Source organism: Falco cherrug, chromosome 9 (assembly GCF_023634085.1).
Source record: "Falco cherrug isolate bFalChe1 chromosome 9, bFalChe1.pri, whole genome shotgun sequence".
Taxonomy (NCBI): Eukaryota; Metazoa; Chordata; class Aves; order Falconiformes; family Falconidae; genus Falco; species Falco cherrug.
In genome coordinates this window covers 30,788,401-30,803,788 of record NC_073705.1, presented here as the reverse complement: position 1 = coordinate 30,803,788, position 15,388 = coordinate 30,788,401, and the positions used below count along the sequence as shown (strand labels likewise).

Here is a 15,388-nt window from a genome sequence, read left to right as displayed (position 1 = left end):
TTATAGTGATATTCACAGACAATGCATGTCTCAAAAAAACCAACAGTGTTTTCCTAGGATTTATATCAGATGACCTGGATAACTATCAGAATGGAGGCCTGAAATATAGTAAGATTGTTGACACTATACATGATTAGCTAAGAATTAAGAAAGGTTATAATAATGGAGAGATATAATTAATACTAATTATAAGTTTAGGTGAGACTTCTTCAAGGCTTAGTAACACTTGTTTTGATTAGCAACATGGTACACATTGTATGAGCTGTATTGAACACATGGAGAGTTTAACACTGTTTATGTGACATAGGAAAAAATTACTGATTAATTGCATATTCACATTAAAGGGGACATGACCTGCACATCAGATAACATGAAGCAATTTCTAGCCTTTGAACAGCTAGTCCAGTTGGCCTGTACTGTTCTAAGCTCTGTGTTGTCCACATACAGAAAGTTAAACAATAAGGATTTACACACATTGTACTGGTATATTCTCAGCTGAGCACAGGGTTCCTTTTCAGTCAAAGTAACAGGATAATTATTTCACTGTTAAAAATGAAAAATATAATGCAACAAAATAAAACTACCTTATTGTTAAAAATTAAGGACTCAATGCATATATAACATGACTAAAACCAGAATTGGTTTCAACTAACCAGGGAAAATAAGGAGAATAAAGGATCTCTTTTTTTTTTTCTGCACGTGTACCAGAACGCTGTCTAACACAGACACAGATGGTAGCACTTTTACATATTTTTATAGTTATAGTCACCATCATAATAAATTAACGCCACACGTAGGGTGGTATATGCATTTATGTAATTAGCTCAGAGGAAAGCTAGTAATTTTCCATATGCTTACCTATTTTCAGTTAAGGCATGCAGCTGGATGACATCATTTACATAAATAGGAAAGAAACAATGAATGGGAAAATTGGAAACATTGGAAACTTGACAAGGCCCACTGAAGTCAAAAGGAAATATCTCCTTGGTTTCTCATTACCTTTTGACTTTAATACTTCAAAATTTCATTCATTCAGTATTTTTACATGGAGAGCAGTCAACACACAATCTTTTTTCATACATACCTTGTTATGAAATCACCATTATTTATTTTGGAGTAGAAATGACAACCATAAGCTATGCTTCTTTCAGCCTGAGTCCAGTTTGCTACAAAACCCTTTTATATACAGTTACAATTTGATTTTAAACCAGAATTTTAGCTAGGTGGAAAAGTATGCTTCCACTAGAAGCACATCAAGACCATACTTAGAAGAGTTTTACACTTGATGCCTCTTAGTTTCAAGAGGAATATAAAATACTGGTTTTATTCAACATTATTTGTAACCTGCCTTTGTAACTTGTACTTTGAAGATAATTTGCCCTGCACTGCAGAGTTACGTCATATATCCTGAAGAGGGATCTCCATACTGCTAGGAATTTTTGATTAATTTCCACACTTACTCTAAATTATACTTGTTAATTTTTTAAAAATCTTTTTGATATTTTGGACAACACCTGCTTTTCCACTATGGTAGATGAAGGAGGCAGGACTGAAAGCACCAATCGTCTCTGAGCAATTAAAGTTCCACAGGGAAGAAATCTTAGCTGCTGGACTACACTGAGAAAGGAATTTTATTGGAAGTCCTCTTTACTTTTGCTGATGGTGTCATATTTAAAATATCTTTAAAACATGAAAAAAATATCCAAAATATTGAATGAGTGTAATTTTGGCTAATATAAACTGAAATAGAGAGGGGTTAGATTATAAGAACACAATCTGCTCTGAATAAACATCAGTGCCATTGAATAGTGCTAAATAAGCTTACAGTGGATAAAACAGGTGTAAAGTACAGTAGGTGTGACCTCTGCTGCAATAGTTGTTAGATGCATGAGGAATGATCTTTCATCACCACAGCTACAGAATCAGAAGCACTTGCTTCAGACACAATCATGAGCAGACCACCACTGTTTGCTTTCTCAGGATTGCCCTTGTATATATCCTAGACAAGATCTATATGGAAAGGCAGGATTTATCAGAGCAGCTAAATATACATCAGGCCAGCATTAGCTAAATATATACATTCAGCTACATTAGGCTAGCAAACTCTCAGGACCTGAAAAAAGAATAAACTGCCTGAAACACTGTATACTTTTATAGCTTCCACCCCTACATGGTAACAGATGCAACAGCCTACAGTTTGTGTTAATAAAGGCAGAAGCATTTCTGCTACACATCCAATTCAAGAGAGTAATTCACAACCTCTTAATCCCTCAATTGCTTCAGAAAGCCAGGAGACAGATCATGAAGAGGTACTTATCTGTGCTTTCTGCCAGACACAACAGTATTGCCCCTCTGACACACCAGCTAAATGGCAACAGGGCAGAAGTAAAATCTCACAGTTTATCCTGTCCTTTTTCTGGCTGGCCTGGTCTTCACTTTTATACACACTAGGAAATGGAGAAAAAACAGATTGCCTCAAACTAGAATCCCACGAGGACAAAGATACCCTTCATTTTCACAGGAGTTAACATATTGTGTTAAAATTAGGCTCCCACACAGTTCTAAATGCAACCGGTTAATCTAGGTGAAAGCTACCAACTGCCTTGCTCCAACCAGGATTAGTTAACTTGAGAGACAGTTCTGTTGTCTAAACTGAGGCCAGAAGTGTGGGTGTAGTTGTTTTCGACTGGGTAGCTTAGGTACTGGTAAGAGTGTCTCTATAGCAGCACAGACCTCAGGGAAAACCAGGAGCAGAATGTCTACCCAAATTTCCTGGCAGATTTTGTTGACCATGTGAAGTAGCATGCTGCTACTTCTAACAACTAATTTGACCAAAGCTGATTAGTCTAAAGCTATTTCTGATACATCTTCAGTCCCATCTTTGGGTGTAGAAATAACCTTGGCTAACTCATCAGGTCACATCTTTGTAACTTTTTATGACAGGAGAAGGGTTCTGTGAACTTCCAGCTGTGAGATACCACCCCTAAGAAAAGGCAAGCAGCGGGGAAGCTAAAATCAGGAAGTAAGTGTAGCACACAAAGTTGTGGGTTTTTTTGGTTTGTTTTTTGTTTATTTTAGCTTTGAAAAATAAGACATAGGAAAATAGATGTATCTGCAGAAAGCACATAACTAGAATTGAAAAAAGTGGGGTTCTTTGGGGTGGTTTTTTTTTTTTGGCCTAGAAAGGAATTAAAACAGCCAGCCACAACTGTGACTTTCCCACAGTGTAATCTACCAAGAAAAAAATATCTTCCCAGAAAACCAAATACATGGAGTTGTAATAGAAATTCAACCTTATGCATTATTTACATCTCGTAAACCTGTCACAGAAATCTGGAATAAGAAATGCTACATTGGTGTTAAGGAGTTTAAGAAGCAGGCATTCCTTCATTGCAGCGCTGGACACACGGGGGATCGCTCCACCTAACGTGCATACCGTATGTTTCATTCAAGCAAAATAACACAGCCCACACATATGTTTATCCATTACATTTCTCGGAAAAATAGGCGGTATTCTGTTAATTACATGTCGCGCATGCTCCTTACAGGTATTACAGTCTTCTGAGGGGGTCTCAAATAGCCGGCGCTATAGTTACAGCTGACCGAACACTGAACCTCAACTTACTTCTCTTATATGGAGAGTCCAAGTTTGTCTCATGAGTTACCTATACACGGCCTCCTCAGCTACCGTTGTCTCCTCAGCGATCCTAAGTTTTAGACGATTTTTTCCCTCTCGGCATAAAATTACACGAGCAGGGTTGTGTATTATCGGTCTCTCCACAGCGATTACGCTGAAACACACTAAACCAAGTGTTAAAGCTAAACCAAGCGACGTGGCGACAAACCCACTCTGCAGGGAGAGGCTCGTGCCCGAAGCGGCGGGGCCGCAGACCCCCGGGGCAGCCGAGCTCCGTGCGGCGGGAGCGGGGTGCTGGGGGTCTGACACCCGCGGCACCGGGAGATCCGAAATCCCCCCATTCAGGACGGCATCGCACCCGCTGCGCTTTCATCCGAGGCGTCTCGTTACCTTTTGTCTTGGCTTTCGCCGGCAGGGACGCGCAGCCCGGCCACCAGGAAGCGGGCGGGCCGCAGCACGGTCCCTTCCCAGCCCCGCGGCGGCGGTGGCGGGGCTGCCCCGGTGCCCTTCCCGCCGCGGCCCCGTCCGCCTACAGCCAGGCGCGGCTCCCCGGCCCCCCCCGCCGCGACCAGTGTCGCCCCGGCTCCCCGCCCAGCCACCCACCCACCCCCTCCGCCGCCTCCGCCTCCTCCCAGAGGCCCCCTGCCCCCCTCCCCAGCCGCAGCCCCGGCCCTCCCGGCAGCAGAGGCAGCCTTCCGCACCCCCAGGTACGGGCCGCGCTAGGCCCGGCGCGGCGGCGGCGGCCCCACCGGGCGAGGAGGGCGGACGGGACCCCGAGGGCGCCGGGGAGGGATTGGCCAGGAGGCGAGGGGAGGCGGGCGGAGAAGATGGCGCCGCCGCCGGCTGCGGCGCGGGGGAGCGGCGCGTGCTGAGGCGAGCGGCAGCGACGGGGAGAGGCCGGGTGCTGGCGGCGGGGCCGGGGTATGCGGCAGCGGCTGCTTCCTGCGCTGAGGCGGGCTCTGCTGGGCTTAGCGCGCCCCTGGGCCGCCCCGGCCGCCCGGTTTTTCCCTCAGTGCCGGCGGCGCAGCTTTCTCGGGTACGGTGCGTGTGCGGTGGGAGCCGGGGCGGGTGGGCCGGGGCAGGCCCCCGGGTCCCGGCACCGCGTGACGGGCCGTGAGGTCGGAGACCTGCCCCTGTTCCCCGCTGTGTTGTGTGGTGGCGGCGGCGCGGCCGGGGCGGGGGGCACCTTGTGCCGCCAGGGGGGCGCCCGCTCTGCCCCGAGTGCGACTTCGCCACTCCTGGGCCAGCGGGGAGCCAGCGGGCCGCGGGGCTGGCGGCGAATCCCTTTGTGGGGGAGCGGGGGGCGGCGGGCCCGCCGTGCTGGGGAGGCCTGAGCCCTGCCCAGCCCAGCCCGCTGCCGGCAGGGCCCGCCCCGGGGCGCCCGGCGGGGCCGACGGGTTCGTCTGCCTCCAGCTGCACCTCGGCTGACATATCGGGTTTGGGCATCAGCCGTGCGGCTGTGGCACGGCTTTAGCTACCCGGCGGGCTTGCTTTGGGGGTGTGTGTGTGTCCCCTTCAAAAAACCGCGGAATTTCCATGTTGTTTAACTTGCCGTGTCTTCCTAAGCCATAAATATTCTTTTAAAAAAAGTTTAAATTGTTTAAAAAGAAACTGCTGGCAGAGTTACCCCGGGTTGCTGGGAGCGGCCTGTTCCGCTGTGAGGAGCTGCCTGGCGCGGGCACCGCGGGTCGGGTTTGTCCGTGCGGCCGGCCCGGGCCGTCACCTCGCCGGGGGCGGGCTGGGCAGCGCGCGCGCCAGGGGCAGACCGAGCTGCGACAACAACTCGGCAGCGAAGTTTTTCCAGGAAGGGAGCTGGGTAAGGGAAAGAGACCAAGTCGTTTCCTTTCTTTCTTTAACACCGTATCTGTTACCTTCATAGCAAACCCTATATTTAACACTGCAAGAGTAAGGGATGTCAAAAGTAGCATCTTTTGGGGGAAGAAGTGAGCTATGATGACTCATGCTGTCAGTGCTCTTGAGTCAAAATTCGGATGCAGCATTATTGTTCATAGCTTCAGTATTGTAAAGGTAATCCACAGTGTATATTCGGAGCCAATGCTTTTCTCAGGCTGTAGTTCCTCCTGCTGGATTACTCGTCTTTAAGCATGTGAATATGTACAGTATTTGGGCTTCACTTTATATATGTGAGTAGCCCTGTTACGTTTTCATACTGCCTACAACCATTATTTAATAATCTGTTTTAATTTTAATTGTGGATTAGGATTTACAGAAATACTAATGAAATGAGAGCGTAGTGCTTTCGTGTGAGGACTTTTTTTTAAGATGGTGAACGTGAAAATTAAGAATCTTTGTTTGAATTACATGTTCCACATTTCTGAATCTGTTGATACTTTCACCTTCTTTTCAGCTGTAACTTTTTCCTGTCATATTGTTTTTAATCTTCATCTGCACGTCAAGTAGCAAGTTCATTTCTCAGTTGGAACTTCTTATCTCTTCCTTTTTATGCCATGTACAGCATTGAAATTATTTATTCTAGCTGGGGATTCCCTAGAAGGATTCATATTTACATGTTTGCATGCTTTTTTTTCTCCCTTTTTCCTTTCTGTCTTCAGTTGCTTGTAAGACTGTGGCTTAATCCCTTAGATGAAATGGTGTCTTTGGGAATTTGATCAAAGTGTTGAGGGTATAACTTACTTTGCACGTGAATAAAAAAGTAGTTCCCTACCCTGTTAGGTCCAGAAGAAGAAAGAGGGAAGGAACAAAATGTTCATTACCTCTAGTGTTTCACTGAACTGGAAGGTGTTGGGCTTCTAGCTAGGGGTCATTACAGGTTATTGTAGAAGTCATTTACTAAAAATACTGTCAGACCATTTGAAAGATCACAAGAAAAATGGTATCTTTGGGAATTTGATCAAAGTGTCAAGGGTATAACTTACTTTGCACATGAATACAAAAGTAGTTCCCTACCCTGTTAGGTCCAGAAGAAGAAAGAGGGAAGGAACAAAAAGTTCATTACCTCCAGTGTTTTACTGAACTAGGTGGTGTTGGGCTTCTAGCTAGGGGTCATTACAGGTTATTGTAGAAGTCATTTACTAAAAATACTGTCAGACCATTTTAAAGATCACATGTGTTGATATTTCTGATATATTAATTCTATTGTATTTGATGCTTTCATAATAATTTTGTTATATTGATCTTTTAACAAGTTCGGAATCAAGAAGTTTGGAATAAAAATATCTGTAGGGGAATCAATTTAATCAGTTTTGACGCTGATGATGTATTTGTATATGCATGGTCTGTCAGTGAGCATCTTTATGTTCTCAGCTTTTGTGATGTCCTTAAGTTGACAAAATACACTTATGAGATAGCACTGCATATATATAATAAGATTACTTGTGATGGAGCTTGTTTGAAAGTTGCTTTACTATAGCTTTCTATTTAGATCTGACCTTCTGCAACTTGTTTTTGGAATGAATCAGAGCTATAGCTTGCCTGAACGATTGAAAAAAATGCTGTAGAGTCGAGAGTTTGCTCACAACATTAACAGTAGAACTAGAATCGAATAGTCCAAAATCATAGAAACTAAAGCACAAAATAGGTAAACAGCCAGGAATTCCTTTGTTGAAACACACCACTGACTCTTGTAAACTGCTTGTTATTCTAAGTCTGTTGGTTATGTCGAAGCTCTTGTGTTAGATGAGCAACTGCTTTTAATGTGGGATTACAGCGCTTTTCATGATTCAGAATCCTAAAGTTCTTTCTGTTTTTGTTGCTAGATCAGATTTTCTTGCCAATTCTCTCATCTTCCCGTGTATTCCTTGTTGTTATGCAGTATAAGTAAAGTTTTAGTCTCATCTTGTTTTTTTAATTCAGACCTCACGAGTTTTTCTTTTTGAGGGTATGAGACAGATGGTAGCATAAAGTGTTAAGTGAGTTGGCTTTAGAAAGAGTCTCGGGCAATCTGATGTGCTGCTTGCAGATAAAATGTAGGAAACACACATTAAAATACAGTTAGAATAAAGCACAGAAGTCTCTCCTGTAGCATCCAGTTTTATGTTTCCTCGCACATGCAGGGCCGTGCAGTAGACACCCCTGCTGCATTGTGGTTGTGGACCAAGCCCTGTACCTGTAGGGTGGTGGAGGAAGAGTGTCAGGGAGGGAGGAAGAGAGAATGAGAACCACTGACTTGCAAATATTCATTGCATAAAGCAGTTAATTGAATTAATGACTACATTTCTGAAGAAAATGAGTAAAACACATTTTAAGCAGCTGGTCATGTGACACAGAAACTAGTTTTATCAGTCTTACTCTTAGCATGCATTTGAGAGACTGATGAAAATAACGATACAAGCCAAAATACTATGTCAGGTTTGTGAAACCGTTCTGAAGATCCTGTGGCATCATGTCCTCTAAAGATTAAAACCAGGTAATTTTACTTAAATTTAAGAAAGAACCAATCTTTCAGATAATGAAAGGCTTCAAAACCCTTTTGGAATTTGCCTAATTTTCAACAATCTGGTAAAAAAATTGAAGCAAAGAACTGCTAGAGAAAGATTAATTTAAATTGTTTTATATTTCTGGTGAACCTGGATAAAACTTGTTTAGCTTGGAGGGTGTGTTTTCATGGATTGTTTGGGGCAATTTTTGATGAGATAGGAAAAGTAAGCTGAAGAGATTTAGAAAATTTTAAAAACTTGTTATCCTTTATTTCTGAGTCTGAAATCAGACAGTATAAAATCTTGCCTATTTGTTCGACATTTTTACCTAGTGTTTTGGAAACTGTGGAATGGTCAAGTTAAGGAATGTAGTTTTAGGGCAGGAAATTAACTTTGTGGTGTCTTTATTGTATATCCATCCTGTTTGATCAACACAAGACTGTTGAAAACACACGATTTTACTGCTAAGGCCAGTTACTCAGCTCGGGCCTGATCTTACATGTGAAGCTGCCAGGGCTCTTGTTTTTGCCAAGTTCACATGTGGTATTATCTCATTAATGCTACTGGTAATTCCTGTCATGTTGGCAGTGAAACCTGTGGCAGACCAAGTTTTACTGCTGTGATCTAGAAGCTGGACCCATCTGGGAATGAGAGCAAAGCAGGTATCTGCCCTGGCCATCATTAGGAGGGAATTTTCTGAGTCAGTTACAGACTTGGCAAAAAGCTGCAGACTGAGGCTCTGAAAATGCTTTAATTGTAGCGAGACTTCAGAATTTCTTCAAGATGAACTACATAACAAAACCGTATAAATATTGTCTTCAAATTTGCGTGATATGGTATGATTAGTTATTCTTAATAACTTGGTAGCATTGATTAAATCATTGTGGGTCTTTGTAGTTGGAGCTTTAGTGTATGAAGCAATATGCTAAATTCCTGATGAGTTTAAAAGTGATAGAACTTGTTAGCATTTTGAGCAGTTTATCTACTTATGCAGTCTATCTGCCTGTGTATGCAATCAGATTTATTTAGATCAGCATCAGGAATGTGTTGGAATCTTAGACATTCTCTAGCTTCGTGACAAGTAAATTCACAGACGATGTTGAAGAACATGAACTGTTTTGATCTCTAAATGTGTAAAAGAAGAATTGCTAGGTTTGTCTACTGATGAACCTGTAGCCTGAAAGAGTTGTGGATAGTCTCCTGAAGTATCCTTTAATGATAATGGTCTCCTGAGTTGATTTAATTTGATGTTGGTTTTGGGTTGTTGGGTTGTTTGGATTTTTTTATTATTACTTTTGAGTAATCTTTCTCTGCTCCATTTTTAAAATTACGTTCTTGGTAACAGAACTTAATAAAAACATTTGTCCGCTTTTAGGAAAAAAACTGTACAGTTTAGTCTAAAAAATAGTTTTTGATTATAGCATGCAGCTGAATCAAGAAGTTAAGGAAGTAGCTTGTTGGTTGACTTACTGGTAATGTCACTGTTACACGTAGAGGATGTCACGATACCATTGAGTTCTAGTGCTAGCGTGAGGAGAGGTAGGTGCAAGATATGAAGAGGAGGGGTGAAGACCAGTGGAAGAATGGAGATTGATTTTATTGTTGCAAAGCCATGAGCTTGGAGCTGAAGAAGTTCATGGACTCCTCCCGAGTACTCAATTCAGTGTTGTCATCCCTGTGAGAGAGGTGAGAAAACTCTGGCTGGTAGTTCTGCGGCACCGGGCCGCCTGCCGAAGCACACAGCACTTTTTTCATGCCAGGCATTGGCAGCTGAAGAAATCTTCATAAAAGTTACGAGGAACTGTAAAACAAAATGGATTAGTAAATAATACAGAGAACACATTATCAATTATAGCTCCCTTGCACAGGACAGAGCAGGGAGAGGTTTTGGCTTAACAGAGGTTTCACTTCACTCTGGTAAATGGTGGGCAATTAAGTTTGGAGTTAAAAAACCCAAATCGAATCAAAAAACAACTAAAAAGAAATGGATATAAATAAAATTCAGAACTTGGAACAGGTGCAAAATTTGAGATTGAACATGACTGTGGTCTTTGTATAGTTTCAAAGACACAGTTAAAACTTGAGTAACATGGTCAGCATAACATCAAGTGTATTCAAAAGACAGATGAAATGTGAGTTGAAAATGAGGAGCAATTCAGATCCTAGTATATACAGGTGTAAACTTAAAGTGAGTATGTTGCAACACCCACAGGTGTGTCCACAGAAGTAATTTGGGTTCAGTTGCATAAAAGCTTCAAGCAAACCCCAAATTTTAAGGCAACTGATACAAATTGAAAGCAAGCATCAAAATCTGCTGAGCTGGTAACTGTTTGTTGCCATTCATCTGGTTACTTTAAGCTGATTAGTGTTTATAGCCATTCATCTGGCTCAGACCTGTGTACCAGCATTTGACTTAAATACATGCAGCCTGTAATGGCAAAAAAATCTTGACAAGCACTTTGGAGTTTGTGCTTTGGGGGTCATATTTTTATTAGCTAGTTACATTCTCGCATTAAAGCAACCCTCAGGAGTTTCTGTTAATTGGTTTTCAAATATGCTCCTTTAATTGTTCAAACATTGAACTTAGATTTGACTACAGTGGCTAATTTTTAATTAAATAAGTTTACTAAAATAACTTCAAAAGATTAAAATAGGCAGAATCATATGTAACTTAATCCCACTCTGTAGTACTCTGTTTGCAGGTGGAGCCTGGCATCCCCAGAGAGCCGCACTGGTTCCAAGGGGCTGCCTGCCTGGAAATCATTACAAAAACGGGGCCTCAAAGAATATAATATAATTCTAGTTCAAAGTGCTATAGTTTTAAAATTCAGCATCTGGTTTAGCTGATACTTTTCTTGTACAAGTGAAGTAATTTCGGTGAGGAGGAAGAATGTTTAATATTTCCTAGTCATTGAATAGGGACGCTGCTCTCAGTTCAGCTCTGTATTCTTGCCACCTGTAATTTTTGAGCCAGTGGAAGAATTCCAGGTGCCACAGTAATATATTGTATTTGTTCCTGCTGTCTTTGCTTTATTGGGTCTTTCTCTGTTGCTTCTGTTTTGTGAAAGTAGTATGACAATTTTCTTTTAATGATATTTTTGTTAGGCTATTAGCTCTGCAATAAACACAACATCTAGTTTGTGGATGAATTTCTTTGCTACTCGCCATCGGTATCCAGTGCTCACTGTAATGACAGCATAGCAAGTAGATACAGCACATGTACTTCAGGGCAGCATCTGAACATGACTTTAGGAATTAAGCTGCTTCTCAAAAAAACTACAGGAAGTATAGATTTCTTTATGTTTCTATTACTTTTTTTCCTATGGTCAAAAGCAATTCATTGGTAAAAAGTGGTTTGTAGTGTTTTAGGAATCTTGGATGAAAGAATGGAACATGGTATTATTATAAAGCACTTGTACTTTGAGAACTTAAAAGTTGCGCAGAAAAGCAGTCACACAAGGGAATGTTTAATATTATGTCTTGCAGTTTACTTCTTAAGAAAAAGTCATTCTATCAATAGTCTAGCTTAAGTGAAATTTTCTTTTCTAGCTATTGTAGTAATATAGCACCACTTAAGCAGGAAGGTATTGGTCTTGTTCCTTGACATACTGCCTCCCAGAAGTATTGAATAGTTGATCTACTCTTGATTTTATAGGAGTTGTCTGGTACTACAATGTAGTTTGTAGGGAAATAATTGTGGGTTAATCATGCAAGCCCATTTGAAGTTGACGGGAATGTTGTATTTGCAGTGCCCATTGAAGTAACAGTGAAGATGGAGATACAAGTTTAAGTCCTTGGTTTGAAGGCTTAATGACTGATTTTGACCTTTTGAAAATTGTAGGTTTCTCCTGTACTGAAATTTGACTACCAAGCTGGAGGTAGCCTATGGAGGAGGCAGAAGTAGGGAATGATAATAAAATGAGGTGGAGGTGTACGACTTCACAAGACATCAATTGAAATCTCATAAGATTTCACAGAAGCTGCGTAATTTGATGAATCACATTGGAAAGATGAGTCATCTAACAACAGTAAAGTTCTGTGACTTAATGATGTGGTGTAGGAATAACAAGGAGATATCAGATGACAAGGAAATTGTATAACATTTAAAAAAAACAACTTGAGAAGTTTATAGGATATATGCATCTTATGATAAGCAACTAGTATCTTAATGAGATAGAATATTTTAGCTGAAAGTGACAGATATTCCTTAGCAGCGGTGAAATCAGGAGCGTCAGAGACCTCTTTGCTTTCCTACATACTTATATTTGTCAATCCAATAGAATTGTATGCAAGTGAAATTCAGTTAAGAACAGTTTAGTTAATGATTTTCATCTGTGAAAAGTAGTACCTATTCTCACTTCATAAATTTTATACAGTATCTTAAGTTCAGTAACGACTAACGAGGCTCGTGCAGTAAGTTACGTGGCAGTATGTCAAGCAACGTTTCACCACAGGAAGGCTGAGTTTCGTTGGTACTGTGTATTTCTAACAGGCCCCATTCTAGAACCCTTCCTGTGAAACAGGGTTGGAATTCAGTGGCTGTTCCATGCAGGAATACACCACGTGTTTGGCTCAGAACGTAGCGCTCTGACCTCCTGTTTCTGGGATTTGCTTTTTTTTTTTGTGTGTGTGGTGGTGGTTGGTTGGTTGGTTGGGTTTTTTGTGTTGGTGTTTTTTGTTTGTTTTTTAACATGCAGCCGAGTGGTTCCACTCTGCCTTCCCAAATATCCAAGTCTGAATGTCTCACCTTTTCACTTTGGATTTAAAAAACCTGAGTAACCAGAGTTTGTAATTTCAGAATCATACTTAGTTTCTTAGCATATCAAAATCGTGCCATTAAAGAAACATGTATCACAGCATGTCTGTTAAACTAGTAGAAGTTTAAATATGTGAGACAGTCTGTTCCTGTTTGTCATGGCAAAAAAACACATGCAGTGTGTTTTTAGGGTAATACTGTAAATGGTGTCACCCTTTCTTGCTTGAGTATACAAATCTAGTGGTTTATTAGTAAAATTTTGTTTATGACAGTCACAGAGTTACAACGTTCATAATATAACCACCAGTTCAGACACATGCAGTACTTCCATGATGCCTGAAAGTATACTTGAGGTAGCAGTATGTGCATCATTTCATTTAATTTTTCTCATAATTGTATAAGGGGATGGTGTTTCATTAGTAGAGTTACTTTTTAATTACCGTCAGTATGAAACTTAAAACATCCAGTTACGTGATCTATAATTCCATAATGTTGCTTAGTCTTTGTTTTTTGTTGTTGTGCTTGTTTTAACAGCAATTTCTTTCAGGATCTGAACTATGCTTTTAGGCCATTTCTGTGAGTTTTGCGCAGAACTGAATTTCTTGCTATCAGTTTTGCTCAGTATTTTCTAACATAATATTAAAATATTAGCAGGGTTTAAGTAAAAATAGTAAGTGACATTTCTTCTGTTTTCATCAAGGTTTCAGAAAGAGACAAACAACAAAATGAATAATCCAGCTATTAAGAGAATAACAAATGAAATTATCAAATCGCCTGAGGATAAACGAGAGTATCGTGGACTGGAATTGGCAAATGGCATTAAAGCTCTTCTCATTAGTGACCCCACCACAGATAAGTCTTCAGCAGCACTAGATGTGCACATAGGTATTTAATGCATGTTGTGTTCATTATGTCATTAATAAAATGCTTTAAGTTTTGGTATCTTAATTGCAGCTAAACTGACAGGAGTGGTATCCAGTTGTCAGCCTGGCCTTTTGTTGTAATTTAGAGTTTATTAAATTCTTTGACACATCAAACTGAAAATTAATAGAGCTAATTAAATGCTCTTATTGTACTCTGTGTTTACTCAAGTGTAGCTCAGTCAGTAGAAAGTCTTCTTTTAACCATTAAGTTTCATGTTATGAAAGATCTTTTGTAAGCATGAAAGGGGCGGGTGTGAGTGCAATTATTTCAGACAGCTCCATCTGTCATGTCAAACTTTTTTTTTTTTTTTTTTTTTTTGTGATCCCCATGTTAAGTTGTTGATGTGTAGAGGTGAGAAAATGCTGTAGTGCTGGAGGAGTTGGAGAGGCACTCTTAACTCTAATAATGCTTAAATGTGCAAACAGAAATACTGGAAATGGAAGGGGCAGGCAGGCAGTTACTTTGACTCTTTGGAATAATAGAAGTCTTTTCTTGTATCTGAGGTATTTCTCAAGCTTGTGTAGTTTCTTGGTTGCTTCAAAAGTATGATGCACACACACATTACCTAAGCATCCTTACTCATTACCTAAGCATCCAGCTCTTGCTGCTGTTGATGTTAGGGCAGAAGTAGTAGAGTAACTTAAATTTCTGGCCTTTTTGATTATGGAGATGGCTGTCACAAATCATCTAGTTCAGAGGATCTCAAATGTGGTTGTATTAGGTACTTTGACAGTAATAGCCAACTGCAGTATCCAGTTCCTGTACATGTACGGGAGGAGATGTATCCATTGACTTAATCTCTACTCTCCCATTGCACATGGTTGCACACTCCAAAGCAGGACTCTCAAGACTCAGACTTCAGCATTTATGGCTTCCCTTTTTGCACATCATTGCTGTCTTTTAATCTGTCTGCCTTCACACCTACTAACTGGTCACCAATAGCTGCCTGTGTTCAGGTAATTAGAGGTTATCACTTGTCCTGTAAACCACAGGATAAATACATCCTTAATTGTGGTTGGCAATTGCTGCCTTTTAACACAGTGCAGTTAATAAAGTCAAGGTATACAAGTCAGAACGTTGTGATCTGCCAGGTCTTTACAGATTATGAGTCACAGGCTTCAATTGAAAAAATATCTATCTAAGGCAATGCAGGCTGATCTGGAGAGGCAATTTGAGGCACTAATTGGTTCAGTTACTAATTCTAATTCTTTTATTTTTTTTAAGATTAGGTTTAGTTGACTGTAACTGCACAAGTGTCATTTTACATCGACAGAATTGATGTAATTGCCTGAGGCAACATACTGTAACATAAAGCACTTTAAAAGACTTAACATTTTAGTATTACTTTTTATGAATGGTTACATGAAATTTTTCCTCCTGCAGGATCTTTGTCTGATCCCCCCAACATTGCTGGGCTTAGTCATTTTTGTGAGCATATGCTGTTCTTGGGCACCAAGAAATACCCAAAAGAGAATGAGTATAGTCAATTTCTTAGTGAGCATGCTGGGAGCTCAAATGCCTTCACAAGTGGAGAACATACCAACTATTACTTCGATGTGTCACATGAACATCTAGAAGGTGCACTGGACAGGTGAGCATGGGGTGGTGGTGGCTTATATTTAATTTTTTTTTATATAGGTGCTGTTTGAAATTGTGTAAAAGTTTTTTGGTGGT

The 15,388-nt window shown here is 40.9% G+C and overlaps 1 protein-coding gene across 5 annotated transcripts in view; it reads left to right on the top strand.

The window, feature by feature from the left end:
* Positions 1-4,213: 4,213 nt before the first annotated feature.
* Positions 4,214-15,388, top strand: part of IDE (insulin degrading enzyme) — a 70,413-nt gene continuing 59,238 nt past the window's right edge. The window contains exons 1-3 of one of the 5 annotated variants that reach the window (XM_055721421.1): positions 4,214-4,344; positions 13,491-13,675; positions 15,098-15,305. In XM_055721421.1, coding sequence (XP_055577396.1) covers positions 13,516-13,675; positions 15,098-15,305 — 368 coding nt within the window. In that variant the 5' untranslated portion in view covers positions 4,214-4,344; positions 13,491-13,515. Of the gene's footprint in view, positions 4,345-4,458; positions 4,674-5,247; positions 5,454-13,490; positions 13,676-15,097; positions 15,306-15,388 lie in introns of those variants that run through there. The other 4 variants (XM_055721423.1, XM_055721419.1, XM_055721422.1 and 1 more) reach the window with 4 other exon arrangements.